General features: G+C 35.6%; 1 protein-coding gene across 2 annotated transcripts in view; it reads right to left on the bottom strand.

Moving 5' to 3' along the window:
- Positions 1–18,904, bottom strand: part of MTMR12 (myotubularin related protein 12) — a 137,127-nt gene that overhangs the window by 56,293 nt on the left and 61,930 nt on the right. For both annotated transcript variants that reach the window (XR_007949235.1, XM_051969554.1), the window contains exons 8-12: positions 14,389–14,464; positions 13,441–13,547; positions 12,918–13,042; positions 10,709–10,787; positions 8,218–8,288 (exon numbers count right to left, since the gene is read on the bottom strand). Coding sequence is in view for 1 of the 2 variants with exons in the window: in XM_051969554.1 (XP_051825514.1) it covers positions 8,218–8,288; positions 10,709–10,787; positions 12,918–13,042; positions 13,441–13,547; positions 14,389–14,464 (458 nt within the window). In the remaining variant the exon portion in view is untranslated. The remainder of the gene's footprint in view (positions 1–8,217; positions 8,289–10,708; positions 10,788–12,917; positions 13,043–13,440; positions 13,548–14,388; positions 14,465–18,904) is intronic.

Below are 18,904 nucleotides of genomic sequence, written 5' to 3'. Positions count from 1 at the left end.
ACAAAAGGTACCTCTCCTCCCACTCATAAAATCTACTGAAAGGATTTCTTTGCCCTCATACCCAAAGGAGCAGATGACCAATTCCTACCTATCAAGAGAAATTAACAGTAGTATATACCTGGGGATGAAGTTTCCCAAAGAAATCCCCAAATAAAAACACTTCAAATTCTGTTTTGAATTTTAGGGTTCCTTGATAAGCTCTGTCCATGGGCTATTATTTCTCTTCTATTGCACCAACTACTTAATCCAGGTGGTTTAATCTCTTTGCTTTAGATGTAAGCAGCAGGTCTATAATACCTTTTCCAAAATTGCCATCCACCTCCCAATTACCTTCAGCCTTCCCTAGTTCAATCAATGAAGATTTAAGCATCTGCAATGTTCCAGGAACTATGCTAGACACTGGGGATGTGAAGAGAAAAATGGAAATCATAAGTTCTCAAAGACATTCCAGTTTACTGGATCTGACCTTTATCCTAATTATGTTTTTCCTTTTGTCTTGACCCATAACTCACTGGCAGAGTTTCCTTCGCCTTCCCCTGAGAGTACAACAAGATTTAAGTCCTAACTTCAAGGGGAAATAAGAGACCATCTATTTCAGAACTATCTATTCCAACATGTTACTTGGAAGACCCTCCACTGCCAAAGCCTCCTCAGCTTTTAGACGAACAGTTGTTCTACTTCTCCTTTAATCAGCACTTGGCTCTTCTCCAGAGACACCACATCACGTGTAGCTTCAAGGCTGACTCACAAGGCAGGAGAGGGCTTCTAGACCATCTGCCCCAACATCTCTCAATACCTTTTATCTCTGGAAGCCTGTGATTCTGAGCACATATATCCCACTTGGCTGCCCTCTTTTGTAATTTCTTCCAAACCTTTCAGTCCTCCTATCCTACCTGAGACCCTGCCCTTTAACCACAAGCTCTCTTCACCACACTGAAATCCCTCAGCGCCTCTATCACAACCTCTGCACTCAATCCTATTCTCTCAGTTTTGTTTTAAAGTTTACAAAATAAAGAGTCTTCACATCCTAGAATGTGTTATGCCTTGATTCCCAATGCTGTAGTAAATCCTACCCTACCTTAACACATTCTCTCTTGTTTCCTATAAAGACTGTTTCAAAAGTTATCTTTCTTCTTCTTCCCACAATGCTCATACCGTGTTTCCCCGATAATAAGACCTATCCCGAAAATAAGCCTTCCCCTTACTGTGTAAGATTTCTCTAAAATAAGCCCTGTTGAGATTGCTACTGTAGTGAAGGTGATCCCCTGTGCTACACGCTACATTACAGTACCCTCTGTATGCACCATCTCCCCCTGCCTCTCCCCCTCCCCCCCGGGGTGAAACACACACCGAGCTCCCCCAAGCTGCATCCAATCAGAGCTGCAGCAGTGAGCACGTCATCCTGTTCTTCCCCAGTGATTTGCTTGCTGGCGCCATTGAGAGCAGTGCCGCGGAGGAGGACTGAGGCAGGACAACATAAAAACCCGGTATGTAAGCGGGAGTGAGGGGGCATGATGGAGGATAAAAGAAGAACTCAGCCAGCACTCACCGCGCTAAAGAAATGAAGAACTTCCTTGCAGAGAGAAGAATAGATCAAGTAATGATTCCTGCACGAATGACTGCCTGTCTCCAGACCCTTGATATTGCAATAAACAAGCCATTCAAGGACCATTTGTGCATGGAAGTCAATGACTACACTGAAAATAGAATGGAAAGAAATCAGCGTGGAAACTTTGTGAGGCCCTGTCTGCAAGAAGTCGTGACTTGGGTGAAGAAGTCATGGGATAAAATTACTGACAGCTGTGTCGCCAAGGCACTATGAGCAGGTTACCTGGACAAGACATGTTCATTTAAAGAGAGCTATATTGCTGGACATGACAGATTGGGTCCACTTCTTCTGAAGGAAATAGAGGCGCAAGACATCCAGGACGGAATTCAGGGTATGGACACTTATGACGATGTTATTGAAGAAGATGACATGATCATCATTGAATAAAGGTACTTTTTTTTGTTCACATTTACCTGTTTATTAAAATTGCTGTCAATGTTCATTAAAATAAGCCCTCCCCTGAAAATAAGCCCTCTGGTGTTTTTCTGTCCAAAAAAAAAAAATAATAAGACAGAGTCTTATTATCAGGGAAACATGGTAGCAAATAACCCAGGCTCTCCCTTTACCCAGAAACCAGATCATTTGACATATTCTCCCTCAGTCTCCTGAAAACTTTTCATCACATTCACTCTCTCCTCTTTTTCTATGATCAAACCAGAACACTACTCAACACTTTACTAAACTTAATCCTTTATTGCATCAATCATCTCATCCCCTCCTTTAAGACTTCTATAGTCATTCCCTACTCTGTTGGGTATAGTCAATCTCCTTTACCCAAGGGTATCCAAATAATGTTTTAGGGCTGGATTTCCACTTTCCACTCTCCTCTCCATTACCAAATGTGCACGACATGCTTTTAATTTTCATCTGTATTATTAACATTTTCTCCATCATATTCTTAAATTCAGAAATCAAGCCCAGATTTGTAATGTTTGGTTTTCAAGATATAAATTCCCACAATAAAAATTTAACAATCAGCATTATCCCATTTCACAATTAGCTCTTTCCCATTTTCCTACAAACATGATCAAGTCATCCTAATACTAAAAACTCATGCCCTTTGCTCTTTCTAGAGTCAGTCAGAATATACAGAATGATGCAGTGGCCTTGGAGTTGGGAAGATCTGAGTTCAAATTCCGTCTCAGGAGTCCATTACTCATGTAACCCTGAGAAAGTCATTTAGCCTTTCTTAGTTCAGTTTCTTCATTTGCAAAATGGGGATAAAAGCAGCTGCCTCATAGGCTTATCATGAGGGTTAAATGACACAAAATAAGTATAATTTTTTACAAACCTTAAAAGGATATCATCATCATCATTACTATTAAGTTATCCAACTACCATCCTTTGTCTCTGCTCCCCTTTACAACTAAGGTTGTTTTTTAAAATTTTCAATAATATTTCCCCCCCAAATACATGTAAAGGTAGTTTTCTACATTTGTTTTTGTAAGACTTTGTGTTCCAAATTTTTCCCTTCCCCCCCTCGGTTTCCCCCTCCCCAAGAAAGCAAGCATTCTGATATAGACTAAAAATGCACGATTCTTTTAAACATATTTCTACATTTGTCATGTTGCACAAAAAAAATCAGACCAAAACCCAAACCAAAACACAAAAAAGGAAAAAAACAACAACTAACAAACCAATAACCCCCCAAAAGATGAAATACTATCCTTTGATCCACACTCAGTCTCCAAGTTCTCTTTCTGGATGTGGATGGCATTTTCCATCCAAGTCAATTGGAACTGTATGGGCTAAGTTTCTTTAAAAAGTTGTGTATATTTCACATATATAGTCAATTTCTATGTATACCAAGAACTCAAAAGAAGTTGCTAACTCAAAGAAGAGATAGGGACAGGAGGAAGAAAGGGAACTTGGAAATCACAATTTTAAAAAATGAATTACACATTAAAAAATGTCTTACACATAATTGGGAAATATCACATAAAATGAATGGAAAAAAAGGTTTTTAAAAAGTTGCCAATACCAAATTATTCTATCTCGCTTAGATAATGACTCCCTTAAGCTCTTCTCAAGCCAATATCATGAGATCTTGTTGAGGTCTAGGTTTGGGGTACCTAAATGAAATTAGGGTTAAGGTCTAGTGGCAGGTTTGGGGTACAGATTTGGCGCAAGGGGGTCTAGTAGCGGCGCGAGTTCCCAATAAAAGCATTTATTGGCCCAGAGAGCTAGATTGATAAAAGAGGTTTATTATTGGATAAGCAAAGTTAAAGTATAGGCGAAGGTAGAGATAAGGAGGGCACTGGACAGAGGGTCCTCACATGGTAGCCATGTTTGGAATCTCTGCAAAGAGGGGTTCCCAGCGTGGCCTTTTTATAATAGGAGACTTAGCTCGAGGGGCTTTCGGGTGTAGCCCCAAAGTTGGCTCATATCCGGGTGGGGCTGGGAACAGGTCAGATCTTCTATTGGAATTCAAAGGGACCAGGATTTGTGCGTTAAAAGGCAATTTACATTATTAACTAGGAGAGGGTGGGAATCTAGAAAGGAAGCTTTCCCGCATCAATCTGATTTTCATTTCTAACAGTCTACTGAAATTCCAATGGCCTCTTTTCAAACTTCCTCCATCTTGACATTTCCATAGTTTTTATATATTTGAGTGTCCCTCTCCTGACTTCAGAAAAGCCACCTTCCCAGCTCTTTCCACCTTCCATTACTTCTGTTTTCTTGTCTTCTTCAGGACCCCATAATGTGGGCAGGCATTCCTGAAAGGTATATCTTTGGTGACATTCTCTTCTTTAGAATTCAAAGTCACTATTATTTCAATTATCACCCCTCTGCAGCGATGGATTTCTAAACCCATTCATCTTCTATCTTGAAATCCAAGCCTCACAAGTTTCAGGATCTATACCTGAGCACTGATCAGTACCTCTTCTCCAAATGGGTCTATTTTCATTTCCTAAATCTTTCTCCTTTTGATATCGCTTTCTGTCTTGTAATATTAGCACTGACTCAGTCCTCTGGGCAATCCTGAGGTTATATTTAACCCTATCTTTTCCCAAACTTTTCAAATTCAATCAATTGAGAAATCTTGTTACAGAGATGGAATCGTTCTCTTTTATTAATTTAGCCCTTTCTATTCTACTTCCACAGGCATCAAAACCAACTGTATATCATCAATTAAACAGCAGAATGGGATGTATTGCCACTACTCCAGACACCATGTTTGACTCCACAAAATTAATTTAACCTCTGTCAGTCCTCAGTTTCTTGATATATAAAATAGAGATAATAGTTATAAAGTATTCTAAGTATAAGGTATCATATAGTACCTTTTCCACAAGATGAACAAGATCAAATGAAATATAGTATGTAAATTGCTTTGTAAACCTTAAGGTTATTTATCATTGTCATTATTGTACTGAAATGAAGATCTCCCTGCTCCAACTCTGCAGTTTTGACCAATCATCTTCCTCTCTATCAGACTGAGCCACTACTTTATACAAGTCTTTAGTGGCTCTTAAGGCCCCTCAGGTAAAATCTGAGGTTCTTCCTATGGTATACAAGGCTGTCCAGAGTCTAGCACACCCTGCTCTTCTAGCTATAGCTCATTCCTAGTTTCTAGACATCTGTATTACAGCCAAACAAGCCCAGTCCTTGTCCCCTAATCCCATCACCCTCCCATGCTGCCTTCTTGATCATGCTGTTTCCTAAACTTTTCTCCGCCCCTCTTTGTTGATGTACTGGGCTCTGAAGGATAGGTAGGAATTCAAGTGGAGCTTTCCTGGACTTCTCTTATACTTCTGATCTTACATATTTTATTTTTTCACAAACTGTGTCATTCTATGAAGGCATGGGAAGTCAGTGTCTTACCCCAAACATCTGTGTCTTCTAGCATGTAGCAAAAGTGTACCAAAAAGGAGCTAATTTAGTCTCTACTGAATGCTTTATGTTGTAAATGCCCTATTTTCCATTTTTGAATTTACTTAATATATGTGATGCAGAACAAAATGAATATAAACATTTTTGAGAAGGAGAGTTAAAAATAATTCCAACATTTTGGTCCCAGAATACTGGGTGAATGGTAGTACTAGAGGCAGAAAGTTATAAAGTTTAAAAAATTGGCATTTTTTTAGATTTTAAGCCCTTTAAAAGCAAGACTGCCATCCCAAAGGACTGGATGAATAGTAGAACCACAGACAGAAAAAGATGTCAAAAGGAACAAGATTCAGGAAATAAAAATTGCCCTCTTTTAGACAGGTGAATGTTGAGGTCCTAACCAATGTCCATGTATAGATTCCTGAAAAGTGGAACTTGTGAGGCTTCAATCTCAGAAGAGAAGATGAATGGCAGCCCTTAGAAAGGAGGAAATTGTATTTCAATATCAATGTATATTGTTTGCTTTATTCACAACAATAAGTACTGATTAAGAACAGTGTAAAAATGTTTAAGAACTGTTATTACTACTGGAGGTAATAAATTCAAGGTAAGGGGTCCCATGTGCAAAAATGTTTGTGGCAGCCCTTTTTGTAGTGACAAGGAATTGGAAACTGAGTGGATGCCCATCAGTTGAAGAATGGCTAAATAAATTGTGGTATACAAATGTTATGGAATATTATTGTTCTGTAAGAGCTGGAAAGACTTACATGAACTGATGCTGAGTGAAATGAGCAGAACCATGAGATCATTGTACACAGCAAAGGCAAAACTGTCTATGATAAACTGTGTTGGACTTGGCTCTTTTCAACAATGTGGTGATTCAAGGCAATTCTAATAGACTTGTGATAGAAAGAGCCATCTGCAGCCAGAGAGAGAATTATGGAGCCTAAATGTGGATGAAAGCATAGTATTTTCACAGTTTGTTGTTGTTTGTTTGCTTGTTTTTTTTTCTTTTTCATGTTTTTTCTCCTTTTGATCTGATTTTTCTTGTGCAGAATGACAAATATGGAAATCTGTTTTAGAAGAATTGCACATGTTTAACTTATATTGGATTGCTTGCTATCTAAGGGAGGAGAAGGGGAGAAAGAGAGAGAAAAATTTGGAACACCAGGTTTTGCAAAGGTGAGTATTGGAGACTACCTCTGCATGCATTTTGAAAAAAAAAATACTATTAAAAAACAAAAGTTAAAGTGTCCAAATCAACGTTTTTATTCTGAAAATAATTACATTTAACTTAAATTATCAGATTAAGATTTGAGTCACACCTCCTACCTCTCTCTTCAGGACAAAAGTAAAACAAAAGAATTGGAAGATTTTATAGGTAAGTGGGTTTTGTTCTTGTCTTTCATATTATAGCAGTAGACAACCAAGTTACACTATATCACACTTCCATGGAAGTTCAGACAACAAAGCTAAAATTTCTCCTGTTTAGTCTAAACTAATATTTCTTTTAGGCAATTTGAAGAAAAAGGGAGAAGGGTTAAGATTTCAGTTGAAACAATGATATCTACTCAATCCACATTTGCTAGAGAATTAAAATAAAAATTCCCCATGGAGTTCATCCTGATCAAGTCTGGCCTAAGGTGCTTTTCATTTTCTAAGACTCTTCATTATTTATCCTCCTTTAATGACAAAATTATTCTACACAAGTAAAATCTGCCCCACTTTGGCTATGTAGTGATGTTTTCAGGTAAGGTGTTCTGTTTTTCCTATCGATTTGTAAAGAACCTGAAATCACAAAGATTTTCCATGTAAATTCCTACTGAAATTAGATACAGCTTTCTGAATAAAGGAGAAAATAATGATGGTGTCTGAGATTTAAAGACAGATCCTTTTTGAAATATGTTAAAAAACAGACTTTTAAACTTACCTTTCAAAATATATAAAAATATAAATATAAATACATATATATAATATATAAATAATAATATATTAATATTATATATCAAAAATATATAAAAAATGCCTCACTAGAATGTTGGCTCCTTGAGAATAGGAACTATTTGCCCTTCTCTATGTTGGCATCATTTAGCATTTACTGCCTCAAACAGAATAAGCACTTAAATACTTGCTGACTGAGTAAATGAATCATAAAAGCTTTGAATTTTGGTTATATGAAACACTTTATTAAAGCGAGTGTTAGCTCACGTACTCAACTACATTAGAAATATTTAGTTGTGTGTCAGAGATCATTATAAAGTTTGCTTTTAGAGATGAATGCCCTTCTCCTTCCCCCCCCCCCATTTTGCTTTTATTCTATTTGAATTTATAAGTCCTTATCCTCAAATATGGCATCTCTAATTCACTAAGACAAAGAAAATAATCTCTTTTCAGAAGTTGCTAGGATAACCTAATAAAGCTCTATATAAAGGACCATACAACTGTAGAGAATGACTTTAACATATCTATAGATTTTTCATTTCAACTAAGTTGAAGTAACATTAGGAAATTTAAGGATGCTAATAACTTCAAGTTTTGATATCTGGCTTAATGAAGAAAATATGCCCCCTGCAATTTTAAATAATTCTTTCTTAGGCTGAACATTAGTCTGCTGCCAATGGTTCAGGAGCAAGACTTTTTAAAGAGCCACATGAAAATCCCAGGCAGAGAATTTTAGGACCCTAAGAAAATAGGCAAGAAACTCATTAACTCTCCACAATTATATCATAAACTGGATAAAGTAGGAAATGCTTTTTTTTCTTCAAACAGTATTTTACCTATAAGAAGAACATTGGTGTTTTGTACTTCCAGACATTCAACAACTTCTATTGCTTTTTTCAGACAGCGTCTAAAGAGGGAGACAAGCAAGGGGAGCATTAATGCTTATATGTGATACTTTCAACAAATGTGCAACAGATATTTTATAAAGGACCTACAATGAACGTATGATGTATTTACAAGACATCAAGCTAGGTATTAGTAATATGAAAACATAAGTGAAACAGTCTCTACCTTCACTCTCCTAGAGAGATTTTAGATTTATTATCTATATAACAAATATATGGGGTAAGGAGAAATAGAGACAAAGAAGACATCAAACAGAACTCTCTAGAGATATTTGAGAACAGAGAAAACCCAAATGCAAATGGGGGGAATAAGAAAGACTTCAAGTTTAGACATGGGTCTGAACTGCTTTTTAGATTCTTAGGCTAATATATCAATATCTGAGAGAATAAAAGACCAATAAGATGCTCAAATGATATGGTTCCTATTAGAGCACAGCGCTCCACCACATACTAAATACTTAATAAACATTTGTTGAACTTAATGCTAAATCCACCTATTAAAATATTCTTCAATACTTAAAAAGATAAATGATTTTATAAGTGTGGGTAAAAGCCATAGTGAGTTATTTGGTTTGGTTTAAGAAAGTCATTATCCAATAGCCAATCTTCTAGTGAAGAGTCTCTTTGAATTTAGCTAAACTAATCTTGGGGAGATAAACAATCTGGCTTTTAAATTGCACTTAGTTATAATGTTTCTGAGATCAAAGGGCTACCTTTATACTACAATATGGCATTAAGCTAGGACCTTAAAGGAGAATGAGAATCTGAAACACTTTAAAAAGCCCATGGAATTTAAAAATTCCTATGAGAATTTTCTTAAAGGTATTTCTGAAGTAGATATTTATACCCAAAAAAACTTTTTTCCTAGGAAAATCTGACAATTTAGCATCTCTTATTGCTGAACTAATTTCAAGAGCATGGCTGAGTATATGATTATGGATGAAAAGACCAGGAAGGTCTCTTCCACATTGTATATTCAAATGAAGACATGTTTTACTTAAGCTTCTATTAATATTGCAACCTCTTTATTCCACAGTCTAAGTATTTTGGGTTTTGAGAATACTTGATTACATATGAAACAACATGGTGAGAGAACTCTGAATTTTTATGAGAATAAGTTGGAGATTATTATTTTGGAATTGAAAAATTTCTCTTTCCTCAGATAAACCTTTGGAAGTATCATTCCACTGAGACTTTGCTCTGACATATTCTCCACTGACTTGCAATAGGCTGTAGCAATAATAAAACTAGATTGGCCTGAAAATAGAGGAGAAATCCATCAACTTTGGCACATGAAACCCTATGAAATGATGCTGAATGAAAGTCATGAGAAAAAAAATGAGTACAATAATATAATATTTTAAAAAATGCAACCAAACTCTAGCTAACCGTAATGACCAATTTTAGTCACAGGGAATTATAGATGAAACCCAAGTCCTTCCTTCTTGGCAAGGAAATGGGGGAATGCTTCAAATGTGGATTACTGCCTATACTGTTAGATTTGCTTAATCTGCAAATTGGTCTTAAGTAATTTTTTTTTTTAACAAAGGAAGATTCAATAGGAGAAAAAGTATATGTGAGTGTGTGTTTGTGTGCGTTATGTGTGGAGTTGATGTGAAAACAAAAGTTATAAATAAAATTTAAACACAAAGAACTTTCAGTGACTCCTTTCTCTTTTTTTAGATTTACTTAACACAAGGACCAAACAAAATGAGCATTTCTGTATAATATAAAGCAGAACATAAAGAGGGCTGAACATGAAAGTATCACTCTCCATCATGTATACCCTGCTTTTCCCTTTAAGTACATAGCAAATTCAACACTCAACTTTCAAAGCTAGCCTACTTGTATCTTTGATTTCTTCTGCCCTTTTTGTGTTCTATTCTGTACCTTAAAAAAATCTTCAATGTTTCTTTTCTTTACTTTTTTTGATAATACTCTCCTTTCCATAATCTACCTATCCTTAAAAAAAAAGGGGGGGGGAGGATCCTTGGAACAACTCTATGGAATCACACTAAATAAATTCCCATTTCTGAAAATGAATGTCTTTATTCTGCATCTTGAGTCCATGACCTCTTTAAGAGGAAGGGGACTCATTTCTTAAAGATTTAAAAAAAGGCTAAAGCTATTAAGAGAACGGGGGGGGGAGGAGAATTACATTAACTAATAGTCTCAGATTTTTCTCTTTCTGTTTTGGGCATCTATTTTTGGTCTCTAAAGTTCTAAAGGTAGGACATACATTTGTGAATTCTATAAATTCCAAATATAGTCACAAGAATAGATTGATAAAATTTCATTAAAAACAATATCAAATATTAAAATGTTTAATAGTCTGTAAATAGAATTCATTTGGTTGAAGAAAATTCAATTGTTATAGACTTAGAAGATTCAAAACCACAGTGATCCCAAGTCATGTGGATACCTGATGACATCCAGCCAGTTGCTACTTTCCAGTAATGAAAACCATTTCACATCTGTGTCCCAAAATTCAGAACTGTTATCTGTAATGATAGGGAAAAAAAGTTATTTCAACATTAAGTAACACTTAAGAAATCAGTGTTATTTAACAGCCTTATTTGGGATTAAGAATGGACAACATATTCAGGAATTCAGTTTACATTTCAGAATCTAAACATAAAGATACTTTGTGAATTCAAAATTTTAGTTAAAGTGGCTTTTGAACTGTGATGCCCCAGAAGAGTGCTGGCTTCTACACTAAACACTGAACAAAATAAGAGAGATCTGCATTAATTTTAAAAAATGCAGTTTTCAAAGAAGCATTATATTACTATTTTCTTCTTAGTTTGAATATACTAACATATCCTAATTCTAAGGAATTGGAAAGCATTCATTAGAAAGAAATGACAAAGATGTAAACATTTTGGGAGATAAAATAGGAGAAAAACTCCCACAGATAGATTTCAATCAGTTAAAATATAAAATTCTTAAGTCTATGCATGTTGATGAATTTTACAAAAAGCTGACATATGAAAAAATGTGCTAAATCATTATTGATGAGAGAAATACAAATTAAAACAACTCTGAGATACCACTTCATACCTCTCAGATTAGTTAAGATGACAAGAAAAGATAATGATAAATGTTGGAGGGGATGTGGGAAACTGGGACATTGATACATTGTTGGTGAAGTGATCCAATCATTCTGGAAAGCGATTTGGAACTATGTTCAAAAAGTTATCAAACTGTGCATACCCTTGACCCAGCAGTGTTACTATTGGGCTTATATCCCAAAGAGATCTTAAAAAAGGGAAAGGGACCTGTATGTGCAAGAATGTTTGTAGCAGCCCTCTTTGTAGTGGCAAGTAGTTGGAAACTGAATGGATGCCCATCAGTTAGAGAATGGCTGAAAAAGTTATGGAATATTATTGTTCTATAAGAAACAATAAGCCGGATGATTTCAGAAAGGCCTGGAGAGACTTACATGAACTGATGCTAAGTGAAATGAGCAGAACCAGGAGATCATTATACATGACAACAATAAGACTATACAACAATCAATTCTGATGAATGTGATTCTTTCCAACAACGAGATGATTCAAAATAGTTCCAATGATCTTGTGATGAAAAGAGCCATCTACACACAGAGAGAAGATTGTGGGAACTGAATGTGGATCATGACATATCATTTTCACTCCTTTTCCTGTTATTTGCATTTTGTTTTATTTCTCATTTTTCCCTATTTTATTTTATTTTTCTTGTTTAGCAAGGTAATTGTATAAATATGTATACATATATTGGATTTAACATATATTTCTACCATGTTTAACATATATTGGATTATTTGCCATCTAGAGGAGAAGGTGAGGGAAGGGGAAGAAATTGGAACATAAAGTTTTGCAAGGGTTAATATTGAAATATTATCCATGCATATGTTTTGAAAATAAAAAGCTTTAAAAAAATTTAAATTTTAAAAAAGGATAGCATTTTAATCATGATAAAAGTCTTAGAATAGTTTTAGATTACTGTAATGCTGAAAAAAAGCCAAGTCAATTATAGTCACTCATCAAACAATATTGTTACTATGTGCAATTTTCTCCTGGTTTTGCTCATTTCAGTCAGCATCAATTCAGGTATTTGTTCATAAGTCTTTCCAGGTATTTCTGAAATCTGCCTATTAATCATTTCTTATAGCACAATAGGATTCCATTAAAATTATTTACCACAACTTGTTCAGCCATTCCCTAATTGATCACAATCTTTCAATTTCTAATTCTTTGGCATCATGAAAAGTGCTACTGCAAATATTTTTCTAAAACCAAGTCCCTTTCTCTTTTTTTATGATCTCCTGGCACATATACCTAGTAATGGTATTAAAATTATATATAGAATTTATAGATATATTTCCTATTTCCTAGGAACTTTTTCACTGTATAAAGACCAAAAATAGACCCTTTCCCCAAAATAGGAGGAGAAGAATCTGAGACAAGAATAAGGTAAATCAACAGATGACAATAAATAAGAGAATTCTCTTCTACACATTTGTCAATCCTGATGGCAAGAAGTATCTGGATGTTACCACCAAGTAAGAAAAAGGTGTCATCTGTCATATTACCCACTTATTATGTCTTTCCCCATTTGAAGAAAAGTTATTTTTGTTGTGTACTCCTTACCTATTAGGAACAGCTGTTTAAATTTAGAGTATGAGGTCTGGATTTCCTGTAGGGATATGAAGCTATTTGATAGTTCTTCAGTTTTTAAATTTTCATAAGGTGGCTTGTGAATGGTCTTGTAAGTTCTAGATATAAAAACATATTGAGATAAGAGAAAAACATGAATCAAAGTAATTTACAAATATTTAAAACTCAAAGTCCCTATAATAAGAAAATATAAGCATCTTAGCAAAAACAAATGTTATTGGGTTCATTTGTATGTCTCTGAAGACTAATAGTAACAAGCATAAGCACTTTTCATAAAAATTAGTTTCATAAATCTGAATTAAGGTAATTTACAAACACACAAATATATATATTACAAAGTGTCTAGTAAAAGAATATCAATCAGTTGGAAGAAATTAATGGTTTTTTGGGTATTGTTACTTATGTTTCTGAAGAATACTATAATTAAACATAAGCATTTTTAATTTTTTTTAAATCATTTAGAAAAAAAGAATGAAAATGTAAAAAAATTACTGACCCATCCAAGAAGGCTTTTTGTATTTGTAAAATAGAGTCATCCTGTTCTTTGGGGAAAGCTGACATTTTCAGAAGAGCACAACCATTATGGCAAGACCAACACCAAATCTAGAGAATGAAAAAGAACATTTTTTCCAGGAATTATGTACACAACTACCTATCAGGCCAGTCAGACATTCAAGCTCACACAAGATATATTGCTATAATTTCAATGAGACAAAGGTGCCCCTTTTTTTTTAAGTGAACCAGCAAGCTCTCTATAGCATTGAATTTATTCATAATACTCTTTTCTCAATAAATTCCCTAAAGGCAGGGGAAATTTGAAAATTAGAGGTGGTTTCTAAGTCTTGCCTTCTTTGATCATTAAAATATACTTCCTGCTTGCCTGTGGTTTGGAATACAAGGAAAGTAAGCTCTATATGCCACCCTTTTATGAAAATTTTACTATTGAATCTCCAAGAATTCTTCCCACCTTGCAGAAATAATTTCAGATGACCAAAAAAGATTCTTTTTTTAAAACAGACTTTAAGTACTTGGTGGATGTCAGAAACATAGGATGGCATTTTTTCTGTAATTTACAGTTTTTCAGAGTTACTTTAAACCCTGAGAGGTTAAGTTACTTGACTAGGTTCACACAATTAGTATTGTGTCAGAGCAGCTTTTGCAAGGAGTTTTTGCAGTAAAAACTGGGGTAAAGTCTTGTGAATCTGGTCTCAGGCCAAGTTGTTACTCTCCTATTGTAGAAGTAGCAGTAATACCACCTCTGGGGAACTCTTAAGATATTTCTAGATCCCTGTTGGAATGAGGATAAACTACTAAGTATGAGAGACAAACCTAGAGCTTTAGACAAGTTAATTTTTCTATAAGTGACAAATGAAAAATATGTATTTAAAGGCAAATGCTATGAGCATTTGGCTTTCAGTATATTTAGGCTTCCACAGTTACTTACAGGTATACCTCGTCCTTGAAAACATGAGATGTCCTCTTCAGGAAGAGAAACAGGAACAACAAAGTAGGCTGGCAGCCTATGGGGAAGAAAGAATTCATTCTACTACCAAAGGCTAATGTTAATTAAATCAAAAAGCTGAAATTTTAATACAAAGAAATTAAGGACCAAATTTCCCTGATTTAATGAAAATTAGTTCATATGTATTCTCTGTTTCTCTTTTTCTCTCATTTTTTAGAAAGAGCACTAACTGGACAGGAAGTCATAAAACAAGGATTCTAATCCCATGGGTACTCAAAGTTGTATAATCTCAAAAACTTCTTTACTTCTCCGGCCCTCTATTTCTCCATCTAAAAATGAGAATCAAATGTATTCTGATATTCCTTTCAATTCCAAAATTCTCTATTAGGTAAAGGAAGGACTGGATTTCAGTGGAGTAAAGAACTCTCAGGTAAGGAAACTCTCTTTATCAATGCTGTGTTTGGCATTCAAAGTCCTTTACAACAGGCTCCCTCCTACCTTTCCAGTGTTCCCAAATTTTGCCTCCTGACAAATACTTGTCCTTTTGGCTGTTACACAAACAAGACACTCCTCCTCTCAGCTCCAGGCATTTTCTCTCACTGTCAAGTTTACAACACTCCCTTCTCAACTTCAACTATTCTCTGGCTTCCTTTAAATCCCAACTAAAATCCCACCTTTTCCAGAAAGCCCTCCTTTTCCAACTCCTCTTAAATTTCATGCCTTCTGTTAATTATTTTCTATTTATCCTATAGAGCTTGCTTTTTACATATTTGTTTGCATGTTCTCTCTAGGACTAGATAGTAATCTTAAAGGCAGAGGCTGTCTTTTTGTATCCTAGCACTTAGCACAGTGTCTGGTATATAATTGATGCTTATTAAATGTTTATTAGTTGATGAACACATTCTCTTCAACTTACGGTGATTAGAGCCCTGTCTAGAACCAAGGGTCAGCAATATAGCCTATGGATCAAATGTGGTCTGCTTTTTGTTTTTGTCTAGTGTAGGAGCTACGATTTGTACATTTTTAAACAAAGTTGTGTTATATTTTAAAATGTAAAACTAGTTTAAGTTCTCAGGCTTGTACAAAAACAGGAAGAAGGCCTAATCTGATCCTCAGGTCATAGTTTGCTGACCCCTAACTGCAATACTGATAAGTTAAATGTCCCTCACCCAAGGCCACAAAAATGGCAAGGTTTGGCAACACACCGGATAGGTGGGGTGACTATAATGACAAGATTACAATCATGAGAATCTGTAACAGAAACACAAAACTTAGGATGAAGGAAAACAGAGGTTCTGTTTTGGACACTTTGAGTCTGAGATGTTCCTGGGACATCTTGCTTGAAATACACCCCAGCAGCTGGTGTTGAGGGATGAGCTCAGGGCAGACAGCGAGGTCAGAATCACCCAGGACTCATCCCTCTTCCTGACCTCCTACCCTGCTCAGCTGCCACAGATTCTCTCATGGATTCCATCTCTGCAGCTCTCGCCTCCAGCCTGTCCTCTGCTCACTAGACCACCCTCCCCTGGACTATTGCTATGGCCTCCTCCTTGTTTCCCTGGCCCTGTTGACATTCCTTATTACATCTCAGATACAATGCACGTTTCTCAGGCTATTATTTAGGAACTGTCCAATCTTCTCAGGGCAGCTAGGTGACACCGTGTATAGAGTGCCAGGTCCAGAATCAGGAAGACTCATCTTCCTGAGTTCAAATCTGGCCTTAGACACTTATTGGCTATATGATCTTGAGCAAGTCACTTAACTCCGTTTGCCTCAGTTTCCTCAGTATAAAATAAGCCAGAGAAGGAAATGGCAAACTATTCTAGCATCTTTATCAAGAAAACCTAAAATGGGGTCACAAAAAATGGGACATGACTTCACAACTATACTCTTGCTCTAGATTATCTTTCTAGATTATGTTCTATTTTTCCCTTTTACAAGCTTTCTGTTCCAGCCAAAATGACTTAGTAGCAATTTTCTAAACTTAACATTCCTCTCCTATCTCTGTCTTTGTGCAGGACTTGTCAGCCTATCCCAAGGCTCAATTCAGGGTCACCTCTTCTGGGAAAGCTTTCCTAATACATCCATTCTAGTTATTAATAATTCACCTTTAGAAAGCACTTTATAGTTTGCAAAGTGCTTTATGTCATCTCAATGATCCTATTAACAACCCTGGGAGACAAGCTATGTAAACTCTTTATTTTCCTATTTTTTCTCTCATGGTTTTTCCCTTTTATTCTGATTTTTCTCTCCTAACATGATAAAGAAAGTGTATTTAAAAAGTTAAATCACATGTATAACCAAAAAACCCCAAACTCAACTCTGTGGGACAGATGCTATTATTTTTCCATTTTCAAAGATGAGGAAACTAGGACAAAGAGAAAGAGAGAGAAAAGTGATTGCTGATGATTTCCAAGTCAGGTCTTCTAAACTGCTCCTTTAGAACTCCACTCATTATGCTGCACTACAGCTGTTAATATGCCCTTTCTCATTTCCTATTAACCTATTAACACATGTACTTGGTTACATGTGTATATAAGCAGAATGTTATTTATTACATTACAAAGGCTTGTATTTCTGTTGCTGTATCCCTAGTATTTCATATACTATCTTGAAGAGGGGTGACACAAGTTATGGATCAAGGACCAGCCTTGGGACCTGGGAGACCCAGGTTTCAGTGCCACTTCTGACACACTCTAGCATTGTGATCGTAGGCAAGTCATTTTACCTCTGAATGTGCTAATCAAGTCTTCTAAGACTATAATTTGCCAAGATAATGATGACCTACATTGGTACAAAAAGTTTCCTCACCAGAAGGTCCCTGTACCAATGAAAACAGAGGTTCAGTCTTTGTCCTTATACTCTAAAATAGGGACTTGAGAGGCCAACCTCATGGAGCTATTAATGAAGATAAAATGAGATAATTTTTTTAAGTGCTTCACAAATTTAAAATGTTATGAAAACTTCAGGTGTTATCTCACATATAAAGCAAGAAAATATCTATTGAACAAAATTCTTTTCTTTTTTTATTATAGCTTTTTATTTACAAAACATATATGCATGGGTAGTTTTTCAACATTGACCCTTGCAAAACCTTCTGTTCCAAATTTTTCCCTTCTTCTCTCCATATCTCCTCTAGATGGGAAGATAATTCAATATGTGTTAAATATGTTAAAGTATATGTTAAATCCATAAATTCTTTTCTTAGTGGTACAGACATAGGAGGATAAGCAATGCTGCTTTTTGGGCAGTGGAAGTACCTATAACAATCAACATGAATAAAGGAAGTAAATGTAGCAGAAAACACAGCTAAACCATATCAACAAGTCCAGATGCCCAACATATCGAAGAGAGAACTTCTGGAAACTCATGTCACTTTTACTGAAGACACAGTCTCTCAGCAAATAGGGGAATAACAAAAAGGGGAAACTGACATCTCAACCCAAACTGTGAAATATAGCTGTTACAATATCAGAATTCAAGGACTTGATAAATAATATATCCCTTTCTCCCTACCAATATTCCCACCATACAGCAAATGTGTCAAATAGTCCAGGGCATTAAATTTTCAGAGATACAGTTAAACAAGCTAACTTTTACTAGACTGAATTTTAAAAGTATTTGCCATTAAATTATTGCTGTATGGAAAACCATGAAGCAAATTTAAATAAAATCAGATATAAAGCCCCAGTTCTCAGAAGCAATACTGGCTCCCGACAAAGCAGCTCTTTGCTTTTCCTCTTCAAAAGCCCCTTTCTTGAAAAGAAGAAACTAAAATTACCCAGTGGCATGAAGAAAAATTTAACCATGAAGTAATTAGAGAGAATTCCACTCAGAGTGGAGAGTAGGCTCTTTGTTAAGTGCCAACACCTGCACTGTTCACTTACTGGCAAGGCCACTCAAGTAGATCTCCAACAGAAAATGTTTCAAAATTTCCCTTTTATACCTGAAGTTAGACAAGTCAGAAAATATCTGGCAGCCAGAGGAATAAAATAGGATATACTCAAAGTAAAAACACATTATTTTCATTTCAAGGATTCCAGATTTATAAGCAGTCTCTGTCTGTAGGAAATTCTATACACTAAGGTGTTACTGGTAAGAATTTTGGGTTATTCTGCTCAAGGAACTTCTCAAGATAGCATGAGGATCTGACATGTCCTTTTGTTTTCCTAGGGTTGGTCCTCCCAAAATCAGAAGTTGTGACACTCTAGGTGGCCAGATTTGTAACTATATGTAAAGATGTCATTTTTTAGTCAATGAAAGAAATTCTCTATAGGGTCTTATCTACTTTGGGAAAGACTTAACAAGGTATAATTCATCAGGTTGTAACAACAACCTGTTGGGATAAAATGAGATCAGACCAGTAAAACACTATGCAAACATTTAGGAGCCACTGTAGTTCTTATGACCTGATTGAGGCACACAGGAACATGAACACAACTGCTCACACACAGTGACCTCCCTGACCCAATAACTTGTCTTTGACATGAGTACCAAA

The sequence above is a fragment of the Antechinus flavipes genome, chromosome 1 (assembly GCF_016432865.1).
Source record: "Antechinus flavipes isolate AdamAnt ecotype Samford, QLD, Australia chromosome 1, AdamAnt_v2, whole genome shotgun sequence".
Classification (NCBI taxonomy): domain Eukaryota; kingdom Metazoa; phylum Chordata; class Mammalia; order Dasyuromorphia; family Dasyuridae; genus Antechinus; species Antechinus flavipes.
The sequence above is the reverse complement of the archived record's forward strand: the minus strand, read 5'-3'. Positions and strand labels throughout refer to the sequence as shown.